At 48.7% G+C, this 20,120-nt stretch overlaps 1 protein-coding gene across 1 annotated transcript in view; it reads left to right on the top strand.

Annotated features, from left to right (window-relative positions):
- Positions 1-20,120, top strand: part of WDR70 (WD repeat domain 70) — a 672,355-nt gene that overhangs the window by 154,082 nt on the left and 498,153 nt on the right. Inside the window, exon 10 of the mRNA XM_063961183.1 lies at positions 8,372-8,448. Coding sequence (XP_063817253.1) covers positions 8,372-8,448 — 77 coding nt within the window. The remainder of the gene's footprint in view (positions 1-8,371; positions 8,449-20,120) is intronic.

A 20,120-nucleotide genomic window follows, 5' to 3' on the forward strand; every position in this document is an offset into this window, starting at 1 on the left:
TATTTCAGATAATTCTGATGAGGATGGGGAATATACTGATCCGTCAGACACTGATACAGTCACTTCTGACGAGGAACCTACAACTCAGGTTGATGTTCCTGACCTAGTGGAGGCTATTAAGCTGATTCTACAAATTGATAATGAGGTAGATCCCACTACTGCGTCTAAGAAACCTGAGAAGTTCAAACGTCAGAAGGTTACTAAAGTAGTCTTACCACATTCTGATCATTTAATTGACATACGTCAGGAATCCTGGTCGTCTCCAGGAAAGAAATTCTCCCTGTCTAAAAAGATGCTAGCTCGTTATCCTATCCCTGTGGAGTTGAGTAACAAGTGGGAAACTCCACCGCCGGTGGACTCTCATGTCGTCCGTCTTGTGTCATCTACTCTGCCTGTCACCTCACTGAAGGAACTGACGGATAAGCGTGTGGAGGGATGCTTGAAGTCTATTATTCCCTTACCGGTGCTGTACATAGACCCACTATAGCAGCCTCATGGGCCGGTTCAGGCATTAGTGGATGAGCTGCCTCAGTATATTTCTGAGACTGCCAGACAATATCTGTCTCATATTACCACAGCCTACCACTATATTCAGGAGGCGTCCTCTGAGGCATGTGTAATGGCGGCCAAGGCATCTACTACGTCTATACTGGCTCGACAAATTCTGGATGAGGTCCTGCAGAGGGACCTAGACTCCAAAAAGACGTTGGAGGTGCTCCCTTTTAAGGGTGACATCCTATTTGGGTAGGATCTGAATAAGATTGTGACTGACTTGGCGACTGCTAAAACTGCGTTTCCCGCAAGTACTAATTTTTCTGCACCGAAGGCAAGAGTACCACTTTTCGTTCCTTTCGACCTCCAGGGAAAGCAAAGGGTCAGGCGTACCCGAGACAGGCTCGTTCTTCCAAAACCACTAAGTCCAAACCTAAACAATCCTGTGCCGTCCGTCAACCTGCTTCCAAACAAGACAAGCCTGCTGCATGACGGGGCGGGCCTCCCCCAGGGCGGGAGGCCGACTTCTGCAGATTGCCCAGGCCTAGTTAAAGACCACTTCAGATGCCTGGGTATGGGAAGTTGTCTCTCATGGGTACGCAGTCTCTTTCAAGAGACGTCCCCCTTGCCAGTTCTGCTCGACGGTTATCCCTTCGGATCCGTTGAAAGCGCAAGCTCTACAATTGGTTGTGCAATCCCTCCTGGACACAGGAGTGGTAGTGCCGGTACCACTGTCCCAGAGAGGCAGGGGATACTATTCGACCCTGTTTCTAGTTCCGAAACCCAATGGGTCTTTTCGGCCTACACTCAATCTCAAGTCATTGAACAAATTTGTGAGTGTCCATATTCCGTATGGACACTCTGCGCTCTATGTATTGGCCATGGAACCTGAAGACTATATGGTATCCCATGACATACAGGATGCTTACCTGCATATACCTATTGCCATATCGCATCAGCTGTATCTGCGGTTTGCTATTGGCAACCTACATTATCAATTCCAGGCTCTGCCATTTGGATTGGCCATGGCCCCTCGGCTCTTCACCAAGGTCATGGCAGTGATGACGGCCCTTCTCCGCCGTCGGGGAATCAGGATCCTACCGTATCTGGACGACTTGTTGATCCTGGCGAACTCCCAAGATGTTTTCCTCAGTCATCTGGAACTGAAATTCCTACAAGCTCACGGGTGGCTCATCAACTGGAAAAAGTCCTCGCTGGACCCTGCTCGGAGCATGGTGCACCTGGGGGGCATTGCTAGACACACACAGCCAAAGACTATTTCTGTCTCTGGAGAAAGTCCTGAAACTTCAGGACAGGATCAGATGCTTCCTTTCTCTCCCAAAAGTGTCGATACATTCGGCGATGCAAGTACTAGACCTCATGGTGTCGGCTTTCGACATGGTAGAGTATGCTCAATTTCATTCCCGCCCTCTGCAGAGGTTAATCCTTTCCAAATGGGACGGCCTGCCTCATCTGATCAGGTCTCAAATGATCTCCTTGACTCCGGAGGTTCGTCTGTCACTGAGCTGGTGGCTACAGGGCCAACAGTAGAGCAGGGGCTGACCCTTCTGGATCCCCAACTGGGTCATACTGACAACGGATGCAAGTGTGCGGGGTTGGGGCGCAGTGCTGGAGCAACACTTTCTCCAGCGTTGGTGGACCAAGGAGTAATTTCTCCTCCCGATAAACATTCTGGAATTGCGGGCACTGTTCAATGCTTTGAATCTTGCCCTGCCTCTGGTACAGAACAGCCTGCAGGGGTGTATCTAGGGGTCCGAGCACCCCTGGCAAAGTCATCCCCCCTCCCTTCACACTCTCACACACACATTTGAAATAGAGATGAGCGGGTTCGGTTCGCCGTGAACCGAACCCTACCGAACTCCACGTGTAAAACACGGTTCCGAACCCGGCTTTGTTATTCCCGCCTGACTCTGAAAACCCGAACGAGGCAAAACGTCATCATCCCGCTGTCGGATTCGTGCGGGATTCGGATTCCATATAAAGAGCCGCGCATCGCTGCCATTTTCACTCAGGCATTATAGAGAGTACAGAGAGGACGTGGCTACGTTCTCTCAGTGTCAGTTCTCAGTATCAGTGCTCAGTATCAGTGCTCATTGTCTTGTGCTGTATCCTGCTGCTCAGTAATACTAGTACAGTGTCTTGCGCTGCATCTTGCTGCTGTAGGGTGCTGTGGTAGTAGTGTTCTGTCACTGTGCATCGGTCATCATCATTCCAGTCACAGTGGTATCCGGGGGGTGACAATTCCAGAGTGCTTTTGTGCTGCTCACTAATACTAATACTAGTAGAGTGTCTTATGCTGCATCGTGCTGCTCAGTGTCAGTTCTCAGTAGTATCATCAGTGCTCAGTATCACTGTTCAGTAGTATCATCAGTGCCCAGTATCACTGGTCAGCGCTCAGTGTCTTGTGCAGCTCAGTGTCAGTTCTCAGTAGTGTCAGTTCTCAGTAGTATCATCAGTGCTCAGTATCACTGCTCAGTAGTATCATCAGTGCTCAGAATCACTGGTCAGTGCTCAGTGTCAGTGCACCTCTTTTTCTCTTTTCTTTGCATCATGTGCTGTTTGGGGATTATTTTTTCAACAGTGCCATCCTGTCTGACACTTCCGTATATGTCCAGTGGTACTGCCATTTGATATAATTCCCGACATTACTGCCATTTAATTCCAGTGATTTTGTCATTTTCTTCCAGTGATTTGGACCAATAATACCATTGATTAGAACGAATAATTCCAGTGATTTTGTCATTTTCTTCCAGTGATTTGAACCAATAATTCCATTGATTATAACAAATAATTCCAGTGATATTGCCTTATAATTCACATGGGTGGTCTTCTGTTTGCCGGCGGTCGGGCTCCCGGCGCTCAGTATACCGGCGCCGGGAGCCCGACAGCCGGAATACCGACAATTATTTTCCCTCGTGGGGGTCCACGACCCCCATAGAGGGAGAATAAAATAGTGTGGCGCGCATAGCGCGCCACCGTGCCCGTAGCGTGGCGAGCGCAGCGAGCCCGCAAGGGGCTCATTTGCGCTCGCCAAGCTGTCGGTAAGCCGGCGGTCGGGCTCCCGGCGCCGGGATGCTGGTCGCCGGGAGCCCGACCGCCGGCCAGCCGTAGTGAACCCATTCACATGATACTGGAGTCTAATTTTAGATGGGCCAGATGTTTGTGTTGCTTATCTTAGCCATCCAGCGACCGCCATCCAGCGACCTTGGTGCACCTCTTTTTTTCTTTGCATCATGTGGGGTTTGGGGACTATTTTTTTAAAGTTCCATCCTGTCTGACACTGCAGTGTTACTCCTAGATGGGCCAGGTGTTTGTGTCGGCCACTTTGATCGCTTAGTTTAGTCATCCAGCGACCTCGGTGCAAATTTTAGGACTAAAAATGATATTGTGAGGTGTTCAGAATAGACTGGAAATTAGTGGAAATTATTGTTATTGAGGTTAATAATACTATAGGATCAAAATTACCCCCAAATTCTATGATTGTAGCTGTTTTTGTGTTTTTTTCAAAAATCACCCGAATCCAAAACACATCCGAATCCAAAACCCGAAAGGGTGGTTTTGCCAAAATGCATCCGAATCCAAAACACGACCGCAGACCTGAATCCAAAACCAAAACACAAAACACGAAAAATGCCCGCTGCACATCTCTAATTTGAAATAAGGAAAGCTTGTCAAAAAAGAAATGTGGCCTTGTGGGGAAGGGGCATGGCCACACAATAGTACTTCCAATTCAAATTATGCCACATCACACCGCACAGTAGTGTCGATTACTCACATTACAGCACACGATAGTGTCTCTTAATCACGTTACGCCACACAGTCATACCCCTATAGAAAACACAGTCTATTCAGGGCATATGGGTAATGCAAATAGAAAATGGAAATGTGGACTTGTGCTAATGAATATATTTCTAATTTTATATGGGGAATGTGGTCAAACAACATTTGCCATTAGTATGTCTGGTCCTGCCCATAGGCACACACATATACACTACATACATAGTCACACACAAAACACATACATATGATACAGTACAGTCACAAATGCAGTATATACAAATACAGTCACATACATACATACATAGTTACACACTTATTCACATACATAGTCACACACTAATACACACATAAATACAGTAGATACTTATACACATACATACATACATAGTCACACACATACACAAATTCAGTCATAGACACACATACAGACAGACTATATAGTGTCTCCTACACCCCCCACATTACAGACAAGGTACGCTGCATGTACTTTAGTAGCTCATTGTCCTCTCTCCCTGTCCTACATGCTGCTGTGCTGCCTGGCAGTGAGTGTTGTGTAGTCCCACCCCCGTGCTTCCACTCAGTTCACTGCCCTAGCTCAATGCAGGGCAGTGCAGTCCTGTACGTCGACCCCCCCCCTCCCCATAATCCGGCTCTGACTGGTGACCAGGGCCGGTTCTGGCTGTGGTTGCACCCCGGGCAAAACTAGGGGCGTGGCTTCACACGGGGGCGTGGTCAGTAATGCCCCCATTTGTGCCCCCTGTAGCGCCACTGGAGTAAAAAAAAGTATACTTACTGTCACCGTTCCTCATCCAGACCGCTGCAGACAGTCGCCGGCGCCGCTCCTCTCCTCGAACAGCATAGACACTAGAGGTCAATTATGACCCATAGCGTCTGTGCCACAATGCTGTGCGGTGCGCGGTGACGTCATCGCGCACCGCACAGCAAAGGTCCCCTCCACGAAGGGAAACTAGACGCGTAGCGTCTGGTTCCCTTCAGAGCGGGGGGACCAGCGGGGGGGCACAGCGGCGGGGGTGACAGCGGGGGGCACAGCGGCAGGGGGGCCCAGTAGCGGATCTTGCCACGGTGCGGCGCCCTCCGGATGGCGCCGGCGCCCTCCGGAAGGCGGAGCCCCGGGCAAAAGTCCTGCTTGCCCGTGGCAAGATCCGCTACTGCTGGTGACTGTCTGTCACTGCCGGCGCCAGTGTCCAGCGGCCTTGGGCTGCTGGGAGCTGTAGTTTATGTTGAGTCTGATTACAAGTGAGGTGCGGTGCGCTGCTGCCGGACACTGGTGCCGGCACTAACAGACAGTCACCGAGTCTGACAATTCTACTTGGTTCTACCCCCTGGCCATGGATAGCACTGCCAGACGGCGCCCCCTCCTTGCCTGGCGCCCCTGGCGAGTGCCATCCTGGCCAATAGGTAGATACACCCCTGAGAACAGGCATACATAAATCATGAAGGCGGCACTCGAAGCCGCATGGCAATGATGGAAGTGTCAAAAATCCTTCTTTGGGCGGAAAGCCATCTGCCAGCAATATCGGCAGTGTTCATTCCCGGAGTCAAAATCCTTCTTTGGGCGGATAGCCATCTGCCAGCAATATCGGCAGTGTTCATTCCCGGAGTCCTCAACTGGGAAGTGGATTTCCTTAGTCGTCAGGACGTGCACGCCGGAGAGTGGACTCTTCATCCGGAAGTCTTTCAACTCCTAGTGGACAAGTGGGGCCTACCAGATGTAGACCTGATGGCGTCTCGACACAATCACAAGGTTCTAGTCTTTTGAGCACGGACAAGGGAACCTCAAGCAGCGTTCGTGGAAGCACTGGCAATTCCATGGACCTTTCAGCAGCCATGCATGTTCCCTACAGTGTCACTCCTGCCCAGGGTACTACGGAAGTTCAAGCAAGAAGGAGGAATACTACTTCTAGTCGCTCCAGTGTGTCCCAGACTGCATTGGTTCTCAGACCTGCAGGGTCTATCGATGGAGCGTCCTCTTCTACTTCCTCAATGCCCAGACCTCCTCGTTCAGGGCCCTTGTGTCTATCCAGACCTGGCCAGGATGGCTTTGACGGCGTGGCTCTTGAAGCTTCACTCCTGAGGGCCAAAGGATTCTCCGAGGCGGTTATCCGGGTGTAGTATGAGTGGCCGGGGGCCAGCATACCGGTGCCGGGATCCCGACCGCTGGCATACCAACAGCTGGGCGAGCGATAATGAGCCCCTTGCGGGCATGGTGGCGCGCTACACGAGCCATGCTATTTATTCTCCCTCCAGGGGGGTCGTGGACCCCCAAGAGGGAGAATATGTGTCGCCATGCCGGCAGTCGGGATCCCGGCGCCGGTATGCTGGTCGCCGGGATCCCGGCTGTCGGCATACTGAAGACCACCCGGTTATCCAAACTATGCTGAAGGCCCGCAAACCGGCTTCTGCACAGATTTATTACAGGGTCTGGAATTCTTACTTCACCTGGTGTGCTGCTAAGAATTACGACGCATACAATTTCAGAACTTCCAGACTTTTGGCATTTCTGCAACAAGGCCTGGACTTAGGCCTTCGTTTGGCCTCCCTCAAGGTTCATATTTCTGCCTTGTCTGTGTGGTTTCAGAGGAAGATTGCGTCTATTCCTGATGTTTATACTTTCACTCATGGCGTTTTACGGATCCAGCCTCCCTATGTCCCTCCTGTGGCTCCATGGGATCTGTCTGTTGTCTTGAATGCCCTACAAGAGTCTCCAGGCGCTTTGTCCTGTCGTCCGCCCTTTCTAATTTTTCTCTGTGACCAGGCAGTTATCCGAACTCGCCCTTGTTATTTGCCTAAGGTTGTGTCATCTTTTCACCTTAACCAGGAGATCCTGGTTTCGGCTTTTAACTCTTCTGGTTTGTCCTCCAAAGAGCAGTCTTTGGATATGGTACGGGCTCTCCGTATTTACGTGGAGAGGACTGCCTCTCTCAGGAGGTCCGATACCCTTTTTGTACTTTTTGGTTTTCACAAACGTGGCTGGCCTGCGAACAAGCAAACCTTGACCAGATGGATTAGAAAGGTGATTGCACAAGCGTATGCACAGGCTGGTCTTCCAGCTCCTTCTGCTATCAAAGCCCATTCTACTCTGTCTGTTGGACCTTCTTGGGCGGCCCGCTGAACTATTGTGCAAGGCGGCTACGTGGTCCTCAGTGAACACGTTCATTACGTTTTATGCCTTTGATACTTCCGCCTCCCTGGATGCTTCCTTTGGACGCCGGGTTCTTGTGCCTGCTACGGTGCATCCCCTCCCATGAGGAACTGCTTTAGGACATCCCTGATGTATTCCCTGTGGAACCCAGTATACCCCGCTGCAGAAAAGGAGATTTATGGTAGACTTACCATAGTTAAATCTCTTTCTGCAAGGTACACTGGTTTCCACAGGGCGCCCACCCTGACGCTTTGTATGGGTTTGTATGGCATTAGCTGCTGGTCCCTTCTCCTGTCTTTAGAGTGTGGTTCTATGTGACTAACATATGCCTTCTCTTTACCTACTGCTGCATTGGACTGGTTAACGAAACTGAGCTCCAGTGTCTGGAGGCAGGTTATAGAGGAGGCCATGCAGTGCATCCTGGGAACAGTCAAAGCTTTAGCCTTTTGGTGCCTCTGGATCAAGATTCAACTCTACACCCCAATGTATTCCCTGTGGAACCCAGTGTACCTCGCAGAAAGAGATTTAACTATGGTAAGTCTACCATAAATCTCCTTATTTTTGGATTGTAGGAGGAAAACCCCACACAAGCATGGTGAGTATATGCAATCTCCACACATACATTGCCATGGTGGGAATCAGACCCATAACCTCCGTGCTGTGAGGTAGTAATGCTAACTATTTCCATACAGCACTGCTAGGGGTCCCAGAGGGCTGGAGTTGGGAAACACTTTTAAATCATCTCTCTGGGTAAATACATTGCATAAATATTGATAGCATAGTGCATATATTGCATGTTCATTAGACAGCTGTCGTTTCCTGTATTTCTTTACAAATAATATGAGGCCCTGCCAAAAACACATCTTCACCTCTTTTTAAAAAAGTCTTACATTTGATTTCATTTATCTATTTCAGGGGCATACCGCCATGTTGAATGGGGGGTGTTGGCACCCAAAGATAAAGGAAGAGTTTCTGACTTGTTCCAACGATGGGTAAGTCTAGTAGACACTTACAGTGAGTATTTGTGTTGCAAAATGGGTTAGATACTACTAGTATATTTATAATTGAATCCGTTATTCCCCGGAATACTCATTAGTCTGTGGTCATCTCAGGTTCCGCGCTGCAGTTTAGGAGAGTAAAGGTAGATCTGTCTGCTGTAATTTTGTTGGTCTTGCCAAATCCCAAAAGTTTCTGTTGAGTTCACCTTAAGTGGGACAGTTTACTGTTTTTGTGATGTACTTTTCTATTTTCATTTTCATGTGTCCTCAGTGATGTCACTTTATCCACTTAACCAATCTGTGCACCGGCCACAGGTACATTTAGATCAGTGTTCAAGACTTATAAGCTACAGATTTCCTGGCTAATTAGATGCTCTGTTGTATATTTGTATAAAGCTGAAGGATGATTAAAAACTATCCAGAGAGTTTCAGCATAACACACATCTACAGCCTTCTATGGGTTCCGCAGCGCCTTACAAAGTACATAAACAAATTAGCATAACAAGAAAACAGCAACTTAGAGTAAAAGACAATGTAGAACAAGTACAGGGTATATAAACATTTCTGTATCAGCAGACATGACACTGAAATAAGCATCAGGGTGGCAAACCCAGGGCTAGGTCCCGATGTAAGGAATATGAAGTAGAGGATACTGTTATACCCCTTTCACACCAGCAGCTTTGAACACGGGTTATTGGCACATGAGCGCGCATAACCCGTGTTCCAGTGCGGTGTGAAAGGTACCAGGGGCAATATACTGGGTTAAGCGACCCGGTATTTCAAACCTGCTAGTGAGCAGGGTTAAACGCGCGTTCAACCCGACTCGCTGTGCGGTGTGAACGGGAGCCGGGTCAGTGCGACCCGTTTCCCGTTCACAGTGTGTGGACAGGTGGCGCTTGGAGATCATGTGATCTCCCAGCACCGCCCATGCCACGTCACCACCGACGTCACCAGCCCGGCATATTGCTGGGTTGCAGTCTGCGGTATGAAAGGGGGTATTGAGGCGGGTAGCACACTGGGTGCTCCCGTGTCAGGCTCCTGGGTGCGACCCGCCTCAGACGGTATGAAAGTGGTATAAATAAGAGAAGAAAAGCATATGAGGGCTGAGGGCCCTGCTCGTGAGAGCTTACATTACAAAGGGAGAGGACAGACAGAGGACACAGGTGGGGTAGACCGTGAGTATGGGACAGAGGATTAGGATAATACTTGGCAGGGTTTGGTGAAGAAATGTGTCTTGAGAGCCCTTATGAAGCTTGATTTGTATCCTGAAGAGGTGGGGGAGGGCGTAGCAGAGCAGCTGAGGTGACCCAGGAGAATTAATTTACTAGTTATTCATAATTATTCATCACATACTGTACCTCCTCGTACTGACAACACAGACAAGCCTGATAATGATCCAATAACAATATCATCATCCACAACCAGAACTGAATAAACCCTACAGGAGAAAGGAAAAGGGCACATAGGGGTACACATAGTAGAAAACCCGTTCTGTAGAGAAGAAAAGGTCTGAAGGTAAAATTGTGAAGTTTAAAAGAAAAAAAGTTAATTCTAAAGATATTCTGTATAATAAAACCAAGTGCTGGGGCAGATGTACTAAGCCGTGGCGAGATATAGAGTACCAACCAATCAGCTCTTTACATTTTTCAAACACAGCCTGTAACATGGCAGTTAGGAGTCGAATGGCTGGTACTTTATTTCTCTCTGAGGGTTAGTACATCCGCCCCATAGAAAATTATACAGAAACATAGAATTTGACGGGGGCAAGAACCATTTGGTTAATCTAGTCTGCCCCTTGAGGAGGAGTAAGAGGGGGAGAAAGAGAGTGGGTGAAGGGCACATAAGAGGGAGAAGAGGAAAAAGAGAGAGATAAAGAAAGAGATCACGCCGGTGACCACATCTAGTACAGAGTAATATCCCTTTTAAACCACCTGAAATATCCCGGGATTTTGCATGGGAGCGCTCAAAATCCCGGGACTGCAGGTGGTGTAAAAGGGTCACCTCGGGTCCACTTACCCGGGAATCCAACCCGGCACATACGCAGAGTTGGACACGGGTAAGACTTGGGAAGGAGGCGGTGTAAATGGGTAAGCCGGGTCAGCCGACCCGGCACCCATTTACAGCATGGCAAACCTCCCGTACCGCAGTGTCCGGCGGGGCGGTCGGGAGGCTGGGGGTCACGGCGCACGCTGTCTATGCAGACAGCGGCACCGTGCTGGTTGCCATGCTGCGGCTGGAGACATGGCACATGCTGTCTCTGGTGCCTGGAAGCGCCGGAGGCTGGGGGCAGCACAGCAGCTTCCAGATTGCTGTGCTTGCCCCCGTCAAGACGCTCCGGAGTGCCGATCTGCAGTGTTGGCCGGCGCTTGGAGATGACATCATTTCTAAGCGCCGGCCCACAAGACATTGCACCCGGGTGCAGTGTAAACGGTGCCGATCCGGGAATATCCCGGATCGGCACTGCAGTGAAATGGGGGGAGTCCCGGGTCTGACCCAGCTTGGAACCGTGTTTCAAATCCTGGGTCAGACCCGGGATATTGGTGTAAAAGGGGTATAAAGTTCTGCTTCCCCAAGAACATTTGCATCCTGTTTCTTTGCCACTGCCCGCTAATGGTGTCATGTTTGTATTACATAAATGTACTCTTGTGTTTTCATTTACAAAAATAAACATGTTTCATTGATAATGGGAGCATCCCCATCTGAAAGACAAGAGCGGAGTGTTTCACTGACTGCCAGTTTATTGGTCTGAAATGACTGTTTTACAAGTTTTCTTTTTGTTTGCTTAATTCTTTCCTAAATACCTTCCAATCATCAGGTCATTAGTGTTAAAAGTTGCAGAATTGCTTGTCCCTGTAAGGGTCGGGATCCTCTAGATGTGTTGTACACAGGGTCATGACACAGGGTCACTCAAGTGCATCTGAAGCCATTTACTCCTTTCATTAAGGTTGCTAACCTGCCCTGTGTGTCCCATAACTTATAGTGGCTTTCCTCTTCCCTTAGTTGTCAGGATATTTCAAGTTTCAAAGAGCCTGTAATTGTTTTCTGTTAGCAGTTAATAATAGCTCAATTGTGGGGAAGTTTATAGTGGAGACAGGTCCGAGCAAGTGCTTTTATTTACATACAACCTCTACAAAGCACAAGGATAGGAATGTGTGTTACACAGTGGTTGGTTCCAGCATTCACAAACAGTGAGCTTCAATTAGTGTGCAATGGTCTGTTGGATGGCAGAATGTCCTGTAAAAGGAATGGGATCAGTTATGTGGAATACTGGAGACTTAAGATGTTCCAGATAAGGGATTGTCCTGTAACTTGCAGAACCGTGTCTAAAATGCACTCTATCGCATTTAGGAATGACCGCAGTTGTTCCACCTCATTTTTCAAGATACAGATGAACTATAGTATTGAAAAACGAAACAGTGACTTGCGCCCTAGCTGCAGCTTGGCACTCGTCCAATAGAACACCACTTCCTTCTTAGATATACAGATACATATGATGAACGATCTCCAAGCGCTGCTACATAAAACTCGAAATCCTTATATCCTGGGAATTTTCTAAGAAACAGAATATAACACCATATATGAAAAAGTCCTCAATCTGTTTGTTGCAATCCTGTTCTGTCACGGAGACTAACCTTGTTCACAAACCCTATGTTCCCATAAAGGTTTCTTTCAAGAGTTTCTCACTTCTTCCATGCACTATACAGTTATACCAATGGCATCCATCCATCAAAACATGGCTTACCTTTATAAGGAGCCCTATATGCACCAAAAGGTATTGCAACAAACAGATTGAGGACTTTTTCATATATGGTGTTATATTCTGTTTCTTAGAAAATTCCCAGGATATAAGGATTTAGAGTTTTATGTAGCAGCGCTTGGAGATCGTTCATCATATGTATCTGTATACAGATGAACTATGCATACAGGCCACCTTATGTCTGCAAATAACCTCCAGAATTGAAATTATTACTAACAATTACTTATATAGTGCCAGCGGGTTCACTACGGCTGGCCGGCGGTCGGGCTCCCGGCGACCAGCATCCCGGCGCCGGGAGCCCGACCGCCGGCTTACCGACAGCTTGGCGAGCGCAAATGAGCCCCTTGCGGGCTCGCTGCGCTCGCCACGCTACGGGCACGGTGGCGCGCTACGCGCGCCACACTATTTTATTCTCCCTCTATGGGGGTCGTGGACCCCCACGAGGGAAAATAATTGTCGGTATTCCGGCTGTCGGGCTCCCGGCGCCAGTATACTGAGCGCCGGGAGCCCGACCGCCGGCAAACAGAAGACCACCCGTGCCAGCATATTCCGTTACGTTTTGCAATTGGGAATAAACAGTAATAAAACAAGACTGGGCAATGACAGACAGACATAGTGGTAGGAAGGCCCTGCAATCTATAGGGCAATAGGCATTGATAAAGAAGGATAAGTGACAAACATTGCATATTGGTGCAGCCAGATTGCAGAGGTGCTTGGGGTGCTGTATGATATAGTACACTGCAATATCGGCAGAATGTGATAGTGTAAATGTATTACTGTATACAGGGGATGTCATTGAGTAGGATAGTTTAAGGAGAGATAGGGTCAGATATATTAAGCCTGGAGAAGTGATAAAGAACTGATAAGTGGAAGGTGATAACGCCCCAGCCAATCATTACAGGTTTGAAAAATGACAGTTAGGAGCTGATTGGCTGGTGCGTTATCACCTTCCACTTATCACTGCTTTATCACTTCTCCAGGCTTAATACGTCTGCCCCTATGTGGGCTATCTGGATTATAGATAGTGTCTAGGTCATCTAGATCAACATTCAATAGGCCGACATATGAAAGGCCAACAGTTTCATATGTCGATATGGCAATAGTCGACATATGTTTTTATTGTATTTTTTTTGTTGCGGGGGGGTTACTGTTTTCCCAACATTTGCTTGCTTTAGGCGTCTATTCATGAAGCAGTGAAAAGTGTGGAGAAGTGAGCCAGTGGAGAAGTTTCCCATGGCAACCAATCAGTATTGAAGTAACATTTATAATTTGCATACTAGACAGCTGATTGGTTGCCATGGGCAACTTCTCCACGGGCTCACTTATACACTCTTTCTCTGACGTCCTAGTGGATGCTGGGACTCCGTCAGGACCATGGGGAATAGCGGCTCCGCAGGAGACAGGGCACAAAAGTAAAAGCTTTAGGATCAGGTGGTGTGCACTGGCTCCTCCCCCTATGACCCTCCTCCAAGCCTCAGTTAGGTTTTTGTGCCCGGCCGAGAAGGGTGCAATCTAGGTGGCTCTCCTAAAGAGCTGCTTAGAGTAAAAGTTTTATTAGGTTTTTTATTTTCAGTCAGTGCTGCTGGCAACAGGCTCACTGCAACGAGGGACTTAGGGGAGAAGAAGTGAACTCACCTGCGTGCAGGATGGATTGGCTTCTTAGGCTACTGGACACTAGCTCCAGAGGGACGATCACAGGTACAGCCTGGATGGGTCACCGGAGCCGCGCCGCCGACCCCCTTGCAGATGCTGAAGAGAGAAGAGGTCCAGAAATCGGCGGCTGAAGACTTCTCAGTCTCCATGAGGTAGCGCACAGCACTGCAGCTGTGCGCCATTGCTCTCAGCACACTTCACACCAACGGTCACTGAGGGTGCAGGGCGCTGGGGGGGGCGCCCTGGGCAGCAATGAAAGTACCTATACTGGCTAAAAATACATCACATATAGCCTCTGGGGCTATATGGATGTATTTAACCCCTGCCAGGTTGTCAGAAAAACGGGAGAAGAAACCCGCCGAAAAGGGGGCGGGGCCTATTCTCCTCAGCACACAGCGCCATTTTCCCTCACAGAACTGCTGGTGGGAAGGCTCCCAGGCTCTCCCCTGCACTGCACTACAGAAACAGGGTTAAAACAGAGAGGGGGGGCACTTATTTGGCGATATGATTATATATTAAGATGCTATAAGGGAAAACACTTATATAAGGTTGTCCCTGTATAATTATAGCGTTTTGGTGTGTGCTGGCAAACTCTCCCTCTGTCTCCCCAAAGGGCTAGTGGGGTCCTGTCCTCTATCAGAGCATTTTCTGTGTGTGTGCTGTGAGTCGGTACGTGTGTGTCGACATGTATGAGGACGATGTTGGTGAGGAGGCGGAGCAATTGCCTGTAATGGTGATGTCACTCTCTAGGGAGTCGACACCGGAATGGATGGCTTATTTAAGGAATTACGTGATAATGTCAACACGCTGCAAGGTCGGTTGACGACATGAGACGGCCGGCAAACAAATTAGTACCTGTCCAGGCGTCTCAAACACCGTCAGGGGCTTTAAAACGCCCATTTACCTCAGTCGGTCGACACAGACATGGACACTGACTCCAGTGTCGACGGTGAAGAAACAAACGTATTTTCCATTAGGGCCACACGTTACATGTTAAGGGCAATGAAGGAGGTGTTACATATTTCTGATACTACAAGTACCATAAAAAAGGGTATTATGTGGGGTGTGAAAAAACTACCTGTAGTTTTTCCTGAATCAGATAAATTATATGAAGTGTGTGATGATGCGTGGGTTTCCCCCGATAGAAAATTATTGGCGGTATACCCTTTCCCGCCAGAAGTTAGGGCACGTTGGGAAACACCCCTTAGGGTGGATAAGGCGCTCACACGCTTATCAAAGTGGCGGTACCGTCTCCAGATAGGGCCGCCCTCAAGGAGCCAGCTGATAGGAGGCTGGAAAATATCCTAAAAAGTATATACACACATACTGGTGTTATACTGCGACCAGCGATCGCATCAGCCTGGATGTGCAGCGCTGGGGTGGCTTGGTCGGATTCCCTGACTGAAAATATTGATACCCTTGACAGGGACAGTATTTTATTGACTATAGAGCATTTAAAGGATGCATTTCTATATATGCGAGATGCACAGAGGGATATTTGCACTCTGGCATCAAGAGTAAGTGCGATGTCCATATCTGCCAGAAGATGTTTATGGACACGACAGTGGTCAGGTGATGCAGATTCCAAACGACACATGGAAGTATTGCCGTATAAAGGAGAAAAAGACACCGTCTTTTCAGCCTAAGTCCCCATAAGGGCAAGCGGGCAAAAGGCCAGTCATATCTGCCCAGGGATAGAGGAAAGGGAAGAAGACTGCAGCAGGCAGCCCATTCCCAGGAACAGAAGTCCTCCACCGCTTCTGCCAAGTCCTCAGCATGACGCTGGGGCCGTACAAGCGGACTCAGGTGCGGTGGGGGGTCGTCTCAAGAGTTTCAGCACGCAGTGGGCTCACTCGCAAGTGGACCCCTGGATCCTACAAGTAGTATCCCAGGGGTACAGATTGGAAATTCGAGACGTCTCCCGCTCGCAGGTTCCTGAAGTCTGCTTTACCAACGTCTCCCTCCGACAGGGAGGCAGTATTGGAAACAATTCACAAGCTGTATTCCCAGCAGGTGATAATCAAAGTACCCCTCCTACAACAAGGAAAGGGGTATTATTCCACACTATATTGTGGTACTGAAGCCAGACGGCTCGGTGAGACCTATTCTAAATCTGAAATATTTGAACACTTACATACAAAGGTTCAAATCAAGATGGAGTCACTCAAAGCAGTGATAGCGAACCAGGAAGAAGGGGACTATATGGTGTCCCGGGACATCAGGGATGCTTACCTCCATGTCCCAATTTGCCCTTCTCACCAAGGGTACCTCAGGTTCGTGGTACAGAACTGTCACTATCAGTTTCAGACGCTGCCGGTTGGATTGTCCGCGGCACCCCGGGTCCTTACCAAGGTAATGGCCGAAATGATGATTCTTCTTCAAAGAAAATGGACGATCTCCTGATAAGGGCAAGGTCCAGAGAACAGTTGGAGGTCGGAGTAGCACTATCTCAAGTAGTTCTACGACAGCACGGGTGGATTCTAAATATTCCAAAACCGCAGCTGTTTCCGACGACACGTATGCTGTTCCTAGGGATGATTCTGGACACAGTCCAGAAAAGGGTGTTTCTCCCGGAGAAGAAAGCCAGGGAGTTACCCGAGCTAGTCAGGAACCTCCTAAAACCAGGAAAAGTGTCAGTGCATCATTGCACAAGGGTCCTGGGAAAAATGGTGGCTTCTTACGAAGCGATTCCATTCGGCAGATTTCACGCAAGAACTTTTCAGTGGGATCTGCTGGAGAAATGGTCCGGAGCGCATCTTCAGATGCATTAGCGGATAACCCTGTCTCCAAGGACAAGGGTGTTTCTTCTGCGGTGGCTGCAGAGTGCTCATCTACTAAAGGGCCGCAGATTCGGCATTCAGGACTGGGTCCTGGTGACCACGGATGCCAGCCTGAGAGGCTGGGGAGCAGTCACACAGGGAAAAAATTTCCAGGGAGTGTGATCAAGTCTGGAGACTTCTCTCCACATAAATATACTGGAGCTAAGGGCAATTTACAATGCTCTAAGCTTAGCAAGACCTCTGCTTCAAGGTCAGCCGGTATTGATCCAGTGGGACAACATCACGGCAGTCGCCCACGTAAACAGACAGGGCGGCACAAGAAGCAGGAGGGCAATGGCAGAAACTGCAAGGATTCTTCGCTGGGCGGAAAATCATGTGATAGCACTGTCAGCAGTGTTCATTCCGGGAGTGGACAACTGGGAAGCAGACTTCCTCAGCAGGCACGACCTCCACCCGGGAGAGTGGGGACTTCATCGGGAAGTCTTCCACATGATTGTGAACCGTTGGGAAAGACCAAAGGTGGACATGATGGCGTCCCGCCTGAACAAAAAACTGGACAGGTATTGCGCCAGGTCAAGAGACCCTCAGGCAATAGCTGTGGACGTTCTGGTAACACCGTGGGTGTACCAGTCGGTGTATGTGTTCACTCCTCTGCTTCTCATACCCAAGGTACTGAGAATTATAAGACGTAGAGGAGTAAGAACTAAACTCGTGGCTCCGGATTGGCCAAGAAGGACTTGGTACCCGGAACTTCAAGAAATGCTCACAGAGGACTCATGGCCTCTGCCGCTAAGAAGGGACTTGCTTCAGCAAGTACCATGTCTGTTCCAAGACTTACCGCGGCTGCGTTTGACGGCATGGCGGTGGAACGCCGGATCCCAAGGGAAAAAGGCATTCCGGAAGAGGTCATTCCTACCCTGGTCAAAGCCAGGAAGGAGCTGACCGCACAACATTTTCACCACATGTGGTGAAAATATGTTGCGTGGTGGGAGGCCAGGAAGGCCCCACGAAGAAATTTCAACTCGGTCGATTCCTGCATTTCCTGCAAACAGGAGTGTCTATGGGCCTCAAATTGGGGTCCATTAAGGTTCAAATTTCGGCCCTGTCGATTTTCTTCCAGAAAGAATTGGCTTCAGTTCCTGAAGTCCAGAAGTTTGTCAAGGGAGTACTGCATATACAACCCCCTTTTGTGCCTCCAGTGGCACTGTGGGATCTCAACGTAGTTCTGGGATTCCTCAAATCACATTTTAAACCGCTCAAATCTGTGGATTTGAAATATCTCACATGAAAAGTGACCATGCTGTTGGCCCTGGCTTCGGCCAGGCGAGTGTCAGAATTGGCGGCTTTGTCTCACAAAAGCCCATATCTGATTGTCCATTCGGACAGGGCAGAGCTGAGGACTCGTCCCCAGTTTCTCCCTAAGGTGGTGTCAGCGTTTCACCTGAACCAGCTTATTGTGGTACCTGCGGCTACTAGGGACTTGGAGGACTCCAAGTTGCTAGATGTTGTCAGGGCCCTGAAAATATAGGTTTCCAGGACGGCTGGAGTCAGGAAAACTGACTTGCTGTTATCCTGTATGCACCCAACAAACTGGGTGCTCTTGCTTCTAAGCAGACGATTACTAGTTGGATGTGTAGTACAATTCAGCTTGCACATTCTGTGGCAGGCCTGCCACAGCCAAAATATGTAAATGCCCATTTCAAAAGGAAGGTGGGCTCATCTTGGGCGGCTGCCCGAGGGGTCTCGGCTTTACAACTTTGCCGAGCTGCTACTTGGTCAGGGGCAAACACGTTTGCAAAATTCTACAAATTTGATACCCTGGCTGAGGAGGACCTGGAGTTCTCTCATTCGGTGCTGCAGAGTCATCCGCACTCTCCCGCCCGTTTGGGAGCTTTGGTATAATCCCCATGGTCCTGACGGAGTCCCAGCATCCACTAGGACGTCAGAGAAAATAAGAATTTACTTACCGATAATTCTATTTCTCGTAGTCCGTAGTGGATGCTGGGCGCCCATCCCAAGTGCGGATTGTCTGCAATACTTGTACATAGTATTGTTACAAAAATCGGGTTATTATTGTTGTGAGCCATCTTTTCAGAGGCTCCGCTGTTATCATGCTGTTAACTGGGTTCAGATCACAGGTTGTACAGTGTGATTGGTGTGGCTGGTATGAGTCTTACCCTGGATTCAAAATCCTTCCTTATTGTGTACGCTCGTCCGGGCACAGTATCCTAACTGAGGCTTGGAGGAGGGTCATAGGGGGAGGAGCCAGTGCACACCACCTGATCCTAAAGCTTTTACTTTTGTGCCCTGTCTCCTGCGGAGCCGCTATTCCCCATGGTCCTGACGGAGTCCCAGCATCCACTACGGACTACGAGAAATAGAATTATCGGTAAGTAAATTCTTATTTTTCACTGCTTCATAAATAGACCCCTTACTATCCACGTGGACTACAATTGGGAATGGTAACCTTACCGAAGCGTGGCGAACGCACATGTTTTACATGATGGTAGTCACGTATTACTAAATTATACAAGATTTGACCCAGAAAACTTATAAAACAGTATGTTGACCTTTGTAATGTCAGCCCTTTTTCTGTCAACCTTTTATCTGTTGACCTCTTGTACCTGTCGACCTAATGCATGTTATCCATTTAGTGTCAACCTAGTGTATTAACTGTCGACCTAAGGACCTTATTCAGTAAGGATTGCAGATTCTGCTTTTTCCTTGCAATCTCATTCTGGGGCCGCCCATTGCAGGGCAAGGGCCTGGCTGCGACGGCAGGAGTCCTGCCACCATTTTCTCAATCAGAACGGCTGCGTGTGACAACACACAGCCACCCCTAACATGCCACCAACACGCCCCCTTTTCCCTCATCGACGTTTTGAAAACGCTCAGTCGCTACCCGTCCCGTGAACATCTCTTCCTGTCAGTCAGGCAGAGGTGTTTGCAGTTAATGCAGGCCAACCGCATTCACTGCAGGTGCAAGCGCAGGACAGAAACTGTGCATGTGCGTCCCGTCGCTGATATTGCAGTGTTTGCGATGCGACCTGAATCAGCCCCTAATTACTGTAGATCTTTTATACCACACCCATTTTGGGACATTCTGGAATTTAATATGCCTGAAGAAGTGAGTTTTCAGGGTACGCTTTAAGGTTTGGAGACTAGAGGAAAGTCTTATTGTACGTAGGTGGGCATTCCACAGAGTGGTAGCAGGTCGAAAAAAGTCCTGTAATCGTGAAAGGATGTAGGTAGTGCATGTGGATGAGAGACGCAGAGAGGTTGGGATGGGAGATATTTTGAGATAAACCTTTTTGTATAAGAAGACATATTTCATATTGTTAAATACGGGTGACTAACAGAGCAGAGCAGCAGAAGATGGTTGTTTTGTGATGTCTTTATCCAAAGCTAGAACATATAATGATGGCATGCTCACATGTAAATCACAAATAAGAGAAAACAACTTCAGGTTACTTTGC

Source organism: Pseudophryne corroboree, chromosome 1 (assembly GCF_028390025.1).
Source record: "Pseudophryne corroboree isolate aPseCor3 chromosome 1, aPseCor3.hap2, whole genome shotgun sequence".
NCBI classification, from domain to species: Eukaryota; Metazoa; Chordata; class Amphibia; order Anura; family Myobatrachidae; genus Pseudophryne; species Pseudophryne corroboree.